This window comes from Nicrophorus vespilloides, unplaced genomic scaffold (assembly GCF_001412225.1).
Source record: "Nicrophorus vespilloides isolate i.1.1-1 unplaced genomic scaffold, Nicve_v1.0, whole genome shotgun sequence".
In the NCBI taxonomy this organism is placed as follows: Eukaryota; Metazoa; Arthropoda; class Insecta; order Coleoptera; family Silphidae; genus Nicrophorus; species Nicrophorus vespilloides.
Window position 1 is genome coordinate 122,900 of NW_017100110.1, and position 15,522 is coordinate 138,421.

The following is a 15,522-nucleotide window of genomic DNA, read 5'->3' on the forward strand; positions in this document are numbered from 1 at the left end:
TATAAAATTTTACGTTAGTGGCGAAAAACATATCGATCAATTACGATATACGTCATGATGTTGTTTTTATTATAAATTTCTCTTGCTATTATTGAGAACTGATCAGAGAGCACATAATGCTACCTTCGCAACACCAAAAATGTATAAGAGGTTGAGGCAAAGTACCGAGATCAAATGTTTTACTATTTACAGTTGATCATGAAAGGTTTTCCGTATTATATTAACACCCGTTTTATTTAATACTAACAAGAACATGTGGTACAGTATAATTCAAATGCAAGCGGAAAAATACCCAATAAAATATAATAAATTAATTAATCCAATAAAAAAAATAGACAAATATTTTGATACAACCCAGAATAATACATAATATCAGATTATTTAAGAAAATATTATATTTTATTTTATGTTGTTCATATTATTTACAATTTATTTAATCTCATCTTACGTTGTTAATAAAATTTTACTGGCCAACATTTGGAACTTAATGTTTTTAAGGTAGGAATAGTCTATGTTTATCTCTAGAGCAACCTTTCTTATCTCACACTTGAACCTAGCTCGCGGTAGGAATATATACATGAAGTGTCGGTAGGTTTAATGTCACTATCACCTTATGCCAAAGCAGGTATAATACTCTTAGAAATTAGGTCGTTTTACAACTACAAACAAATATATCGTCCAAAAAAGCTCCAAACTGTGGGTAGTGAGTCGATTTTTGATATGCAAGAAAAAATCAATGCGCTGGGTAGAGTGGAGCGACCTTAATCATAATAACGCGCAAAAAAAATATTAAATTAATTTCGTTTGTATACATCTAAACTAACTAGAATGCGTAAAGTTATTAGACATACATATCATTTATGCTCAGAGAGCATTTTAGAAGAATATATATATGTTTTTGTCGATATGTAGTGTTCATATATAGGCAACAATTTATTTAATACCCTTTCCCAGTTAAAAGAAAAGTTTTGAAATAAGTGTTTTAACTGAGTCTGACATAAGGTTTAGCTCTTTGTTGATGGTAAATAATGCTTATAGCCAACCGGTGAGTTGGCTCTTTGTAGCAGAAAATTAATTTCATTAAATATTTTGTAAATATCTACAATTTTTTGCAATTAATTATGATATATCATAACCTGCAATTTAATACTCTTCATTCTTTGAATAATTATTTTTAAATATTACAATTACAGATACTATCTGCTTAACAACCAATTGAAAATCGACCTGCATACATTTTGTTCTTTGTCTTCACTTTTTTATAAGAACTGAAGAACAAGTGCTGTGTTATGTACAGTTTAAAAGACTAAACTGATGTTAATTGAACCTCTTAATATCGTGTTGAGCCACACGAACATAATATTAAAATTCAAGAATATATATATTGGTACTAAGTTTTAATGAACAGAGATATCAGGGGAAGTAGGAAAACTTTTTCTAGAGCCTGAGACAACCTAAATACATCCCTGCTTAATGCCATACACATTCATTATATAAGTTAATTCAGTTAATTTCATAACTAATAAAATTTTACTAATAAAATAATTTATTTTCTGCTTTTATTTCCAAAAGTATTATAAGGTTACTTATTGAAAAATAATCTTTTATACAGGAAATACAATAAATAAAAAATAGATTAGTGATGTCTTGTTTATTTTTGTTGTTGTTCGTTGAGATGAACGTTTCTTTATCGCATTCAATAAGTATGTTCAAAAAAAAATCTCTAATTATATGTAATGGAAAGAAAAACAAGAAATGTAAAAAAAATATGGTAACAAGTAATAATAATAATTCTATATAGTTAAATAAAAACAAATAGTTAAAAATAATATAATAATTACAATAATCACAAAACTTACGCTTATTCGACAATATATATTAATCGATAATCTAAATTATATACACATTATTATGTTTTTTCATCTTTTTTTTCTGGAGATCTAAAGTTTTCCATGCTCTAATTGATTTGACAATAATTATATGACACTATTTTCATCTAAAGTAGGCAGTGACCCTTTGATATTCTCATCAATTTAGCTTGGCATGTGCATTTTTTTTCTTCGCAATTGTTATTTCGTTACTTTTGTTTTGTTTTAGTTGGTTGTGACTTGTATTCTCTATTTGGCAATGAAAGGTGTCAGGTCGGGGAATTTGAAATCGTTGAAGTTGGAGTTGAAGCGGGTTGGACCCAGTGGCCTGGACCTGGTGTTTCTATGTGGAGGCGGTAGTAGCTCTTGGTTGATGGTGGATGGTCGACCGAAGAGGTTGGGGGTGGTGTCGCGTAAAAGAAAACCACATTGCGCCGTGCAGACGTCGTCTCTGAGCACAGTTTCTCGGGACCATTCCCTCAGCAATTGACTACAATCTGTTACACGCAAGGAAGCGCATTGACCCTAATAAATAAAAAAATAATATTCAATTACATTTGAATGTAATAGTTGTAGATTTAACTTACGCCTTCAGAGGTGCAAACGCAGCTTGTACACGGACTGGGGAAGGCGGATTCGCCGACTTGCACTTGGGAATCACCAATCAGGCAACCTCTTCCACTCGACTCCCGCCATGCATTGAAGTCGATTCCAGGAAGACTTTGGCAAGAAACACGCGGGTTTAGGAAGTTGGAGGGAATATCAAAGGCCGCCCTTTGCATGTCCGAATGGTGGTCCAGATTCTCGCACAGAATCTTGGATAACGTGATTTTCCTGATTTCTTGTAACTGCGCCTCAGTAAACTTGACCACTGGATCTTGGTTTTCATACCAGAAGCGATCGCACTTCCTCAATTGCCTGAATTGAATGCCAATAATACATGCGAACGTTGGTCCAACGAGACCTCCCTGCAGCGGTCTTTCACTCATACCGCCTGGGAATAAATCAATGTCGTCCACAGTTGGGTAAATCCTTTTCAAACGAGCAATCACCTCCGTGGGAATTTCTCTGGCCAAATCCTCGAAACTAGCCGCTCGCTTCAAGTTGCATAATGCTCTGTAATTATTGTAAGATGGAATTCCGTGGTCTCTAGCCCTTTGAATGTTAAGCGCGACCAAATCAATACCGGAAAATGGAATGCGTCTATCTTCGAACAGATGATTGGTGACCTCACCGGTGATGAATTGATCAAGAGTTTCCATTGGTGTTGAAACTAAACCTCTGGTAATTTCATCAACCATACCCGGTTGCATAATCATGTCCACTTTGAAGAAACCATCGCGCAGCAATATGGGAGGATCAACAATTTGATAGCTTGGACTAAGTCGCGGAATGTGAGGTCTCAACATACTATGACCAATGCGGAAAGCCGCAGCAGCAAATTCATTGATTATCGATGGATTACACGAAGGATTGTACTCTTTGTAATATCCCTGTGGCAGCAACTTTAGACCGTACAGATTCACTGCGTTCCAACTCAAAATCCTCGGCAGAAATTCGTTGTATGTGACATGTTGATTCATAGCAATAATTATTTTCCTGGCATGTTCGAAAAGCTTTTCGGCATCCCAATGCGGGTTGACGTGCCTAAGAGCTTCGACTATTCTGTTATGCTCCCTCATGAAGATGGTATGAATCACAGCCAAGGCTGGTTGTTCGGACGCCCTTCCATCGCCAGCAATAAAACATAACCCAGAAGCGGCTTTGCATTCCGGATGATGATCACTTCTTGGGAGCAAATCTTTTCCTTTTTGCGGGTGAATGGTACAGTTCATTCTACCTCCGTATCCTTTAAGATCGCGAGCTACGCAATGATTCTCCCCATAAATTTGCGAGGCATCCAAGTATGCAGTATTTTGGTTGACTTGCTCTCTGGGTCCCAAATGCTGTTGTCCAGGCAAAGATCTCATGAAGGGAAAGCATAACCTCTGACCGGAAGTTATGTTCACCTCCGGATAATAATGATCGCCAGGTGGTACGGGGAATGGATTGCACTCGGGATGCACTGTTCTAGGACTATCGCAGTCTCTGCAATTGGGAATAGACTCGTGGAAGCCTTTGTGAATGGGGGTCATAGTCAAATCGTGGTCCAGGAATTGGGCATACTGCATCGTCATTAATGTATATCTAGAATGCAGATTACTTATGTCCGGATGGATTACAGTGGACACGATCCTAGGTGATGGTAAAGTGACGCCAGTTACTCCAGTCACCCTCGGTCTAGAGATACCATCTTCGTAAGAGCTTGGCAACAACCTGGAGAAAGTGGTCAAACTTTTTCCATAAGCCGGATTCCTTAGATTATTACAGTGTCCGGTGAATGAGCGGAAGGGATGACTAGGATCGCAAGGTCCAGTCTCTTCGCAGTTAGGTTCAACTAAGTCCAACACATTTGTTGGAATTATCGAGGATACATCTACGTTCTGTAAACCATCAGATAGTTCGTCGCGGAAAACTGCCGATATCACATTATTGTCGAATATTTGTCTCTTTCTACGTCTATTCCTATAAAATGAACACAAATTATGTTAAAAAAAAACTTGATAAAAAGTTTCAATTGCATTTACATAAGTGAGTTGATGATTTCGTTAGAAGCAAACTCAAAGAGAAGAGAAGAGTTGGCGATCTTTAATGCTTGTTTGTTGGCTTTGCTGAAAGACGCCGCCGTTCCGGTTGGTGACTTGGGATCTACACCGCCGACTGAAATTTAAACAATTCGAGAAATTATTAAAAAACAATGTTTTCTTAAAATTATATTAATTATGTTGAAATTATTTGATTATACAGTAAATCGCCTATTAGCCCTAATTTGAAAAAGTTAAAGCACGGTTACTACAAACATCGTTTTTATTTACTGTAGTTGATATTAATATTATAGTCATATTATAGTAATTATATGAGAAATGATTAATTTTACTTATAAATTATTATGTTTAAATATTTGTTAATGAAATAAAGATTTTAATGATATGCAAAATATTATATTAGTGGTACAAAACTTATTGCATAATTATAGTGTGATGACTATAAAAGTTCACAGGGTTAAATAGTTTGTGAATAAATATGACATTTGCAAATTACCTGTACTCCAAACTTCGTATTCCATCTTCCTACGCTGCAAAACCTCAAGTTCGGCCTTGGCGATTGCGTCCATCAGCATTTCTTCACTTAGATCGGTCATGTGATCCATCTCTAACCATGCAGTCAGCTGGGGCAACGGATGTTGGTCGCATGACAGACGCGCATTTCTGAAAATTATCCAGCAATTAACCCGAGGCGACATTAACGACATAATTGCAATTATTACAGGAAGGGATCTTCTTGGACGAAGGCCTTGGGCTGAATCGCACCCAGGTCGTCGGTGTTGGCGCATAGAATTCCGGCCACGGTGACTTTCCTGATCTCCTTTAGCTGGTCGCCAGTTAATGAGGATGGCGGAAGGTCATTTTCGTACCAGAAGCGATCGGAGCGGCGCAGAAGAGCAAATTGTTCTTTGAGAAGACAGGTAACGCTCGGTCCGACGGCAGCTCCTGGATGCGGCAATTCTAGGATGGCACCCACCAGCAGATCGATGTCTTCTACTTTGTTATACATTTCTTTAAGGATTTTCATATGATGCTTGTCGATACCATCGAGATCGTGGAATGATTTTATGGTTGTCGTGCCGTTTGAGCAATATTCGAGTAACTTAACATAACCGGGTAATCCATGATCGCGACCCATATGAATGAGCAGAGAACTGGTATCCCAGTCTTCTCGCAGAGGAACGTCCATGTGGAAGCTTGGGTTTTGTCCTTGCGTGCTGATCAGCACGTCCACCATCTCAGCGAAACTCGTCGCAGTCTCATTCATCTAATAACAAACACATTTAATAACATAAACTACATACAAATATGATGGGTAAATATTATATAAATCACATAATTAATATTTATAGATTGTACATTACATATATATTATCTTACCAGTTTACTAGGGATCATGGAGAGAAGAATTGGTAGAGCAGTTAGAGCCACCTCGTTGTAAACGCCAGCTTTGTGCGAGCTGGAATAGTCGCTGTAGTATCCATGATATTTCAATTGTAAGTGAGACTCTGCAATTGTATTCTGCAAGCAAATAATGCTATAAAATGTATTTAATAGAAATAAATTTATAAACTAACATCATCTAAAATTGTTGGAAGAAACTCGTTGTAGGTGATGTGTTGGATTTCAGCAGCTACGATGCGTTTACTCTCCAGGAAAAGATTTTCGTCAGGCCAATGCCTATTTAGTTGTGCTAAATTAATAGCAATCCTGTTGTGCTCCCTCAGTATTGCTGAATACAGAGCATTCGATTTGCAGACTGCGCAAGCGGACACGTTCACCAAACCAGCATCGTAGGTTCTCAATCGCTCCACCGAAGAATCAGTATTACCGTAGATAGATGAAGCGTCCAAGAATGAAGAGGCCAAGTTCATTTGATCCCTGTGCTCTGTAAATTGTATAAATTCAATTATGATTACTAGAATGCAATGGGAATGTATTACCAAAAGCACATAAATTCTTATCGATGGCTGGCAAGGACCTCATGTATTCCTTGCATGTCTTTTCATTCAGCTTTCCGAGGCATTCGGGATGCGGGGATTGTCCGCAACAGTTGCCGCTCCTCAGGTTACCAGTGCTTGCCAAATCGTGCAGAAGGAGTTCGCTCCAAGCGCCAAGGAGCGCCGTGATAGAGTCGTGGCTTTTTTTATCTGAATTCGCCTTGAATACCCTGGTCACCTCTTCCGAGCTCGGTAAGTTCTCCAGCTTCGGTTTTGATTTTCCTGCAATTTAGAATACCGTGAACGTCGTCCAAAAATCTCTAGCGACCAAATGTACAAACCATCGGAGTATTTTGCCGGTAGAAGCCTGAGGAAGGCGGCACCGCGGCTGCCCCAAGTCTCATGTCTGATGTTGTTACACTCTCCGGTCGGCTGTCGAAACTTATTGGGAGGGCAAGAGACAGTCTCAGATTGATTACATTTTAAGTCAGTGCCTTCTAATTCCGCATTCAGTGCTCCGCGAACGACTTCTTTCAGGTCATCAGGAAGATGCCCAATGTAAGACTCCACATTGTAGTGGTCTAACGATGCCCTCGCCGCTGCTATGAACAACATCAGCAGTAATCTGCAAGGTAAAGAAAACAAATGTTAATTATCAACGTTTCAATGTTAAGGTTTCGACCGTGAACCCGAACATATTATGTACTAAAATATATTTCAGCTCATTTTTACGTGGCATATTATATTTAACACGTTTTATTCTTCATATTTTCTTTTATTTTAAGTTACTTTCCAATTGCATTTTTTCGTTCTAGTTTGAGCTGGATATTGCCTTGATCCGCTTGCTTATTACTGCAGGCCTCTCGTTCCAAAAGCATTCCGATTTTCGTATGTCACCGACACCGATGCTCTCCATTGTTGTGCTCTCTTCTGGTGCTGCCATGCCGTCGTTCGCGTTCGATTCGGACGGACTTTCACTGCTTTCACCCATAGCCCAAAATTGTAAACAAATTGGAAACTCGTCGACCGAAAATAAAAGACACGAAAAGACGTCTTTCGAGATCGCTCGAGGGAGCGCAGATACAGAGAGAAAATGTGAACTTTGTATATTCTAAAGATGATCTTGCAGCCAGATTTCTTCAAATCGAGAACAACTTGAAACACTTTGCCGACTATATTTAGATAGATAAGTATGTTCACGTTCAAATGTCAAACTTTTTAAATTGTATGTTCTATGCAAGAAGTCTGATAAAAATATTATATTCCTTTTAATATATAATTTCTATTTCTATTTTTTTTTGTTTCAGTGATAATTAATATTAAAAAAAAATATTTTAAATAAAATCATTAATTATCATATGCTTACAAAGAAAAATATATAAACACATTTAATATTTTTCGACCATATAATTTCTTGAGATGAAAACATTTAATCAATGATGATTCAGTTAGTTTCCGCTGAAAATAAAATTAATAAATGATGAAGCTCATTTAAAATACGGAGAATAGATGATTATTATATGGAAAAAAAGTTCCCAGAATAGAATTAATCAGAAATTTTAGAGAAATATTTAAAGTTCCGGATCCTGACCTCAGGATTCTCTATCCACGATGAATATTCAAAGGATATGTTTTTCTGTTTGGTACTCGAAGATGACATCCGAAGACGGCCTTGATTTTTAAATGTCAATGATTCGCTCAGATCGAAAAGTTGAAGGTCCTGACGATCGTCAAAAAAAAACACAAATTCCGTTTACAAACCAACCTAATATATGCATGTTTATTTTTTTTTGTTTGAATCGATCTCAGATCTCTTGACTATTTTACATATGATCAACTTTGATTAGTTTCACATGGGATTCAAATTGGATCATTGCATGAATATATTTATTTCAGTTATCTTCCAGTTGCACGAATAACAATTAAATTCCAATCGACATTTAAAGGATAAGAGGGAAAAAATAAACGCAGTACGAGAACAAAAAATATAAGGTGTGTGTAGGTAACGTAACTGTTTGTAAATAACAGTAAAATCGATATTATTGTATTGTCTAGTTTTTTTTTAATTGTGTTTTATTTGTATTCGTTTGTGTTTTTAGTTTATTATTGTTAAATTAATTTCTTTTCACTTTAAAATAAAAAATACGGAGTTCTCTGATTGATACAGAGTTGCGACTTTCTAAAATTGTCAGAGGAGGTCTCATGGAGAAACGATGAATAAAAAGGTGTTCGGACGGTTAATGAATGGCGTCCGGCCGTGATTCCGCTTTCTCGATGTGGAAGGGCGTCACAGAAGGGATTTTCGAACCCATCGCCGCACTTTCTACCAGCTTCCTCGCGGCAATCCTTCCGCGTTCCATCGATCTGAAGAGAAATCCTTCCTTTCCATTTCCATTTTATTTATCGATTGCTGTGTTTTTTTAATATCAGGAAATGTCGCCGCGATGATGCAAACGTACGGTGCGAAGGTGGGAAACTACGAAACGGCAGGGGCGACAGAAGAAGAAGCGCATGTTACCAAGGTTACCGTGATGTTTTTACACCTCCGACGATGACATAATGACACATTGACATCAATCATTTTCCTCGACATTCTTCGCTCGAAGACAAATTTCCCTCGCACGTTGATCGCAATCGAAATTGTAGCAATTGTCGGAGGCGCGCGCGACCTTAACAATCTTTACATAACTCCTCTGACTAATAAAATGCCAACTGCACTGTTATTATTCCACTGATTTTGTTGTTGTTGTTTTTGTTTACCGTTTATCTCTCGCTCCTCTATGCTATTTTCAATACGAATTTGTCTCCGCTCTTAGCCACATTAGGTTTTTGTGGGTCACGCCGTATGCAAATATTGCGTTTGTTCTGGCGACCAAAAACACCCTTTCTAATTCCATTTGAATCTCGACTCATTTCCATATCTCGAGATGGAAAATCAGCGCAAATTAGCTCTCGACTCTTGTTAAGTAACGTTACTCGATGTCGTTCAAAACATTACATACCGCGACGCACTTTTTTTAATCCACAGCAGCACATGCAAATGTTCTAAGAAACGAAGGCAGGCGCAATCTGAGAATTTACAATTATATTTATAATCAATTGAAACCACTTTCGTAGCTGAATATTTATTTTTAAGTACCATCAATATTTGATAACTTTATATATGATTAATAAAAAACATAATTTACTTCATATATAATGCTACAAACATAAAATGACTTTATAAAAAAAGAAATATTTTTAAAATAAGTAGCTTTTATTAATTCTATTTTAACAGTCATATTTATTACACTTGTTTAAATTAATTTCAAACTTTTCATTCATATATTTTATAATTATGAATCATTTTATTACTCATTTCTAAAGACTGTTCGGGTCAATCGTTATTTATTAAGTCATTCGCTCGAAATGTTCTATTAAAAAAAAAAAAATTAACCATAATTTATACAATTTTATTGCATATTCAAATGAATTTATTCTGTATTAACATAGTCCTATACTTTTTAGATTTCTGTTAAAAAACAACAACCAAATAACTCATCTAAATTAATAATAGAAAATAAATAAATGTAAAATTGAAATAAGAGACATTTAACATAATAATTATTTAATTAAAGTTATATGTATGCAGACGTTAACAAATTAAAATAGTACTGTTTAAAAAAAATTAAAACAAAGTAAATTTTAATTGGACAAAATACAATTCAAGTTTCTTACAAGATGTTAGTCAATTCTTTTCTTGTGCAATTAATTTATATTTTATTTAGTAAAAATGTCTATATTTTATTTTATCTAATTAAAATTAGCCAAAAAAATTCTTATTATAGAAATGTACTTTTACTTTAATCTGTAAGTTGATACCGAATTTTTTCCATTAATTCGTTATAATACTATAAAAAACTGCAATATTATGATTTTAATAATAATAGTCATTTGATATAAAATTTATTCAGAAATTTAATTAATTCAATGAATAACTATGTTGTGTCTTTATGGTAAAATTCATTGAATATGAAAAATAAGAAGTTTCGTTAAACACATCTATTTATATATTTGCAGATACAAATAAAAAGTTGCTCGGAAAGTTATTATTAAATGCTGATTTTTTTATGCTGATTCTTTAGAAATTCGTTGACGTAAGGTCGCTACGATCTTCAGTCTCTTTTGCATTAATAAACCTTAACATTAAACTCGTTGGCGAGCTGCCATAACGAATTAGCATCGATGCAAATGTTTTAAACATTTTTCCAATGCCAGAGCGACCCGAAGAGAGGCGCGCGCGCTTGTCGCAGATGTTGCACAACCGAAGATAGGGAATTCGTTTGCGAATGCGACGAAATAAACATTTTCGTTGTGCATTCAGTGATTATTCTCACACATATATATATATTATGTAGTCCTCCTCCCATTGAATCGGCTCTAATTGCTTTCACTCGCTGCACGACGCCTGCATAGCGAGCATATTTGTATGTGCAAACATACACATGATACACTCCATTAATGAAATGCACATTCGGTGGCCGAAAATAGCGCTCTCTCGTAATAGTCGCGGCCTTGACATTTTTCCCCTTGATTATTCCGTGTCACGGGGACAGTTTTGCAATTACAAAGTCTGTTAGCAGCAGATAACCGTTGAATTGATTAGAGGAGGTAATTGGTACTCTCCCCCCGCATATTTCCAACGCGACGGCTTTTACGCAACGTTCGAGGGTGACGCCGGTACCGTTCATCCCGATTCTGAGTCGTAATCGCAATAAACAAGCAAGCGAACAATGAGACTAACCTGCTGCTTTTCTCAATTAATTGTGCAATGCAATTTATGCTCGCAGCTCAGACATCAATTAGAATAGGCTAAGACGAGAAAGGGAAAACATCTCATTACGTTACGAGATTTGCTTTTCCGAGCAGGGCAAAAACAACTGCAGCCGCAGCAAACAAACATGAAGCGACATTTCGTAACAGCCGCCCGCGAACACAATTCTTTATAAATTGCGGAGTTTCCTAGTTCAGGCTCGAGTGCGTCTGAAAACGAAACCGATTACGTCCGTCGCATACTCAATTCGATCCGAATTTTCTTCAATGCTCACTTTCGAATGGATCGCGAGACGCAAACGAAAAATGAGGAACAAACGGAGCGAGTCGACCGACAACAAAACAATCGTCTCATTTCCCATCCGTTACTTTCCTTGTACCGCACTTTTGTTATACAAACAAATTCAGCTTCAATTTATAACCTGCATTGTTTATTTATGTATAACAAAAAAAATCAATTGAGCAATTCAAATTACCTAATTCTCATTGTCGAAATTTTTCACAGATTAAACCGAATGCAACAAAAATAAAATAAAAGAGAACACCGGGTTGCTACCGTTATGCAACGTAAACGAAATCGTATCAAATAAATAGCACAATAGCACGTCGCTTATTAGCATTAATTTAAATGTTGATTATAGAATTAACGTGCCAACTTATCTAGTATCTTAAGTAACAAAGTGATAAATTCTTGGTTGCAAGTCTATCATTGTTACGGTGTTACGATTGTTACTTGATGAAGTCCGTTTCGCGAAACCCGCTTATTTTTTTTGCGATTGGAAAAAGATGCAAATCAAGTTTTCGAATTGTTAATTTCTAATTTACGTTGGGTGTGATAGTAATTCACCATTAGAAAGTTCCTTTTCCGAACGCTCTTACACTCTTCTAGGAGAATTGTCTCAGATCCATTTGAGTATTTGCTTTTTTACTATTACAATTATTATTATATACTTTTCCGTTTCGTTTCGCTCTCATCGCTATTCACTTGAGTATTTTGTTTTAAATACACCTGTACCGAAACGCGCTTGCACGTAGTCGAAAGAAAGCAAAAGCACATTTTATGTTTGCTTACCCAATTAGCGAAAGACGAAACACTTTCGTTTAGTTTCTGCTTGGAATTTCCGCGCCGAAAATAGTTTCGAAACCACCAGCGAAGTAAACACTTAAAGCAATTACAAATATTGCTATGTCCATTTCGAATATATTTAAATTGAACATCAACATAATAGAATGCCTATCTTCAAGTTTTTTTCTTCTTAATTTACAATTTGTTCGATCTTCAAAAAATATTTTCTTGTAAACCGAAGATATAACTTTCTATTGAAAATGAAGGAATAACAGAATATTGTCAGTTTTTTGTTTTCAGTATTGCAATTTTTCAACTTCTGAGATAAATTTATCATAAATTAAAATACATGTTCAGTGTATAAAAAAAAACTAAGCACTTTCTAAGGATCGAGTTTGAATCAATTCAATAACATTTAATTAGCAATTTTAAATGTTAAATATTTAGTTTCTATTTCATTAAAATTCCTTCGATGGCCGAGTACTCAAAAAATAATTACTTTTTAATTGGCTCGACGGAAAAGTAATATAGTTCCTAAAAATGATGATATTTTCAAATTATGAAGCGATTAATTTCTTTCGCGTTTAACTAAAAAAAAAACACGTGAAAAGAATCAGAAAGGGAATATTTCCAATCAATGAAAATAACAGCGATCCTTTCTAGTATACATAAATGGTAATTGACAATCGTCGTTAATTAAGTTAAGTGAAACACTTTCAATTTTGTTGAGTTTCTTTCCATTGTAACATCACACTTCGTCGAAGAAAATAATTATAGAAGTATGTAATATAACGAAGAACAAACATTGCGAATCTGATTGTTAGTGTATTTTACGAATTCATTAATTGCAAATATTTCACCCAGTTGATTATATTAATTACATAAGTAAACTGCCGAAATACTATTAATAAATAAGATTTAAAATGACTTACAAATATATTTTTTCAATATTTTATATTAGATCCTTTTATAAAACGTCTCTAAATTATATTTAATACTATTATTCTGAGATACAATTTAATTAATTTAGAGACCTGAATTAAAAATTATTAATCCGTATTAGTTTTTAAATTTATACTTGCTAAAGTTTTAAGTTACGTAGGATTAAATTAATTCAATATTAAAATGAAACATAAATTATAAAAACGAATAACGGTGAGCGTTTAGGTTCCTTTCTTAACCCATCGTTGATGTCTCCGTGTATTGTTGTTCTCAATACATATATTTTTTGATGCGCGTAGAGAATTTCTAGTGTCAGTCAGTTATTTAATATTTAATTTTCGAATTAAAATTACGCGTTGGAACGCTAAAAATGCACTTGGTAATAATTATTGAAGACTTTCGATTCCCACGAGGGTTCGCGATCGACTCTCGATTCTAGTTCACAGGGCGCTCGCTCTAGGTTAGGGAGCGAATCTGGGTCAGGTTTGTTTTCCGTTTCGTTCGAAGTAAACAAATGAATTTCTCCAAGAATTGTTATTCAAGTGAGCCGCGCACAGAGACGTTGGTTATGAAACGTCGCGCCATTGTATTTGAAGTGAGAGAAGAAAAAAAAAAGCGAAGAGTGATGAAAAACCGCAGATTTTCCTCCGCGTTGATGTACATGAAATTTACATACCTGACTACAAACGAATTCATTGTGTTTTTTTTTTGTAAGGATTCTTCCTAGATTGTTGCTCTTCTGCTCGTGGTTGATCCTGTTTGCACTCTTCGGTGCGATATGAAAAAATATATAATCAACAACTTCAGGTCACACTACGCCGAGGATCATAGTTTTCGCGCACTGATCCTGATCGTATCAGCGGAAGATTGCCTCTCTTTGCTGATCCGACGATGATGATGATGTCGACGGAGGGCTCTCGAGCGTCTGGTGCGACCACGACTCCGTTCCTTGTGGGACTGTGCGCTTCGAGCCGCAACGACTGCTATAATATTGGAGAAAGTGAGCCGTGCGGACGGGATCTTTCAGTCACTGGCTCACTCGAAATGTTGTTTATCCAACAATTACCAGTTATCACATGCGCCGTTTAAAAAGGGAAATCTCGATGCTCCCGGATAAGACCAAAACAAACTCATGAATCGACATTCCCTCTCATCGTCAGAAATCATTATTGTGCTGCCATTAATTTAATCATAATTATTTATTGTTTGCCTTTGCATAAACAGTATAAATTATTGTGCAATTTTACTACCAATTTTCATTATTAATCTTGTTAATTCTGTCAGACATTCCTTTATTTACCAAATTGATGTTTGTTTTTCATTTTACACCCATAATTGTATTTTTTTTTTCATATAAAAATTCGGATTCCAAATAGGAAACAAAAGATAGAATTATATACGACATTCGAGATTCTTCTGCATTTTAAGAAGATCTAAAGTTCTATATGTTTTGCAAAATCTTGTATTATTAAAACAACATAGTTTTTTATCACTTTATTATAATTATAATCTAATTTACGATAAAAAAATATTTATTACGATTAAATTAATAAATACATTTAAGTTAACGTCATTCAATAATAAATAATAACATAGCCTAATTAAATGAATTATAACTTAAACTAAAGTTCTCTATTGCAATAGTTTTGCACATTTTTTTTTGAGATTATCTTATTGTAATCTAGTTTTATAAATAATAATAATATACCTAATATATCTAAAACTTATCAAACATTTATACATAAATTCAATTAAGACAACTTAGGAAAATATAAACAAAAAACTTTGATTAATAACTAATCTAAGTAATATTGAAAATTACAGATTAGAAATAATTACCAAAATAAAAGAGCCAAGCTAACAAACATTTGTGCTAATCACTAATATACCAAATATCATACCAAAAAAACAGAAATATATAATAAACATATTTCTGTACCCATCCATCCATCTTGTAGATAAATAACCTCTGCACTTGTACTCATCGTTTCAGTTCTTCGCATGCCTGCATTTTGACGTAAAAATATTTACCGAGAAATCCCCTTGTTTGCGACAAAATTTACGACGTCGTTTGAATTATTTTCATGTACAAATTTAACTTTGTACATGGAACAAAATAATAAGAAAAGAACACCCGAAATACAAAATATTAATAAAGATCATAAATTAAGATATGTTGTTATTTCATTCAGAATGTTATTTTTCGTGGATTATAGTTAATCAAAACCACGCGGCATTTTTTTATTGTT

The 15,522-nt window shown here is 34.9% G+C and overlaps 1 protein-coding gene across 1 annotated transcript; it reads right to left on the bottom strand.

Annotated features, from left to right (window-relative positions):
• Positions 1–1,903: 1,903 nt before the first annotated feature.
• LOC108568445 lies at positions 1,904–14,259 on the bottom strand. Its single transcript, XM_017929537.1, has 10 exons — positions 13,950–14,259; positions 6,795–7,078; positions 6,457–6,735; positions 6,091–6,401; positions 5,894–6,034; positions 5,236–5,780; positions 5,010–5,176; positions 4,496–4,628; positions 2,456–4,433; positions 1,904–2,393 (listed from the first exon to the last, which is right to left on the bottom strand). The coding sequence occupies exons 1-10, from the start codon at positions 13,967–13,969 to the stop codon at positions 2,118–2,120; spliced, it is 4,134 nt and encodes a 1,377-aa protein (XP_017785026.1). The 5' UTR covers positions 13,970–14,259; the 3' UTR covers positions 1,904–2,117.
• Between the last annotated feature and the right edge of the window lie 1,263 nt (positions 14,260–15,522).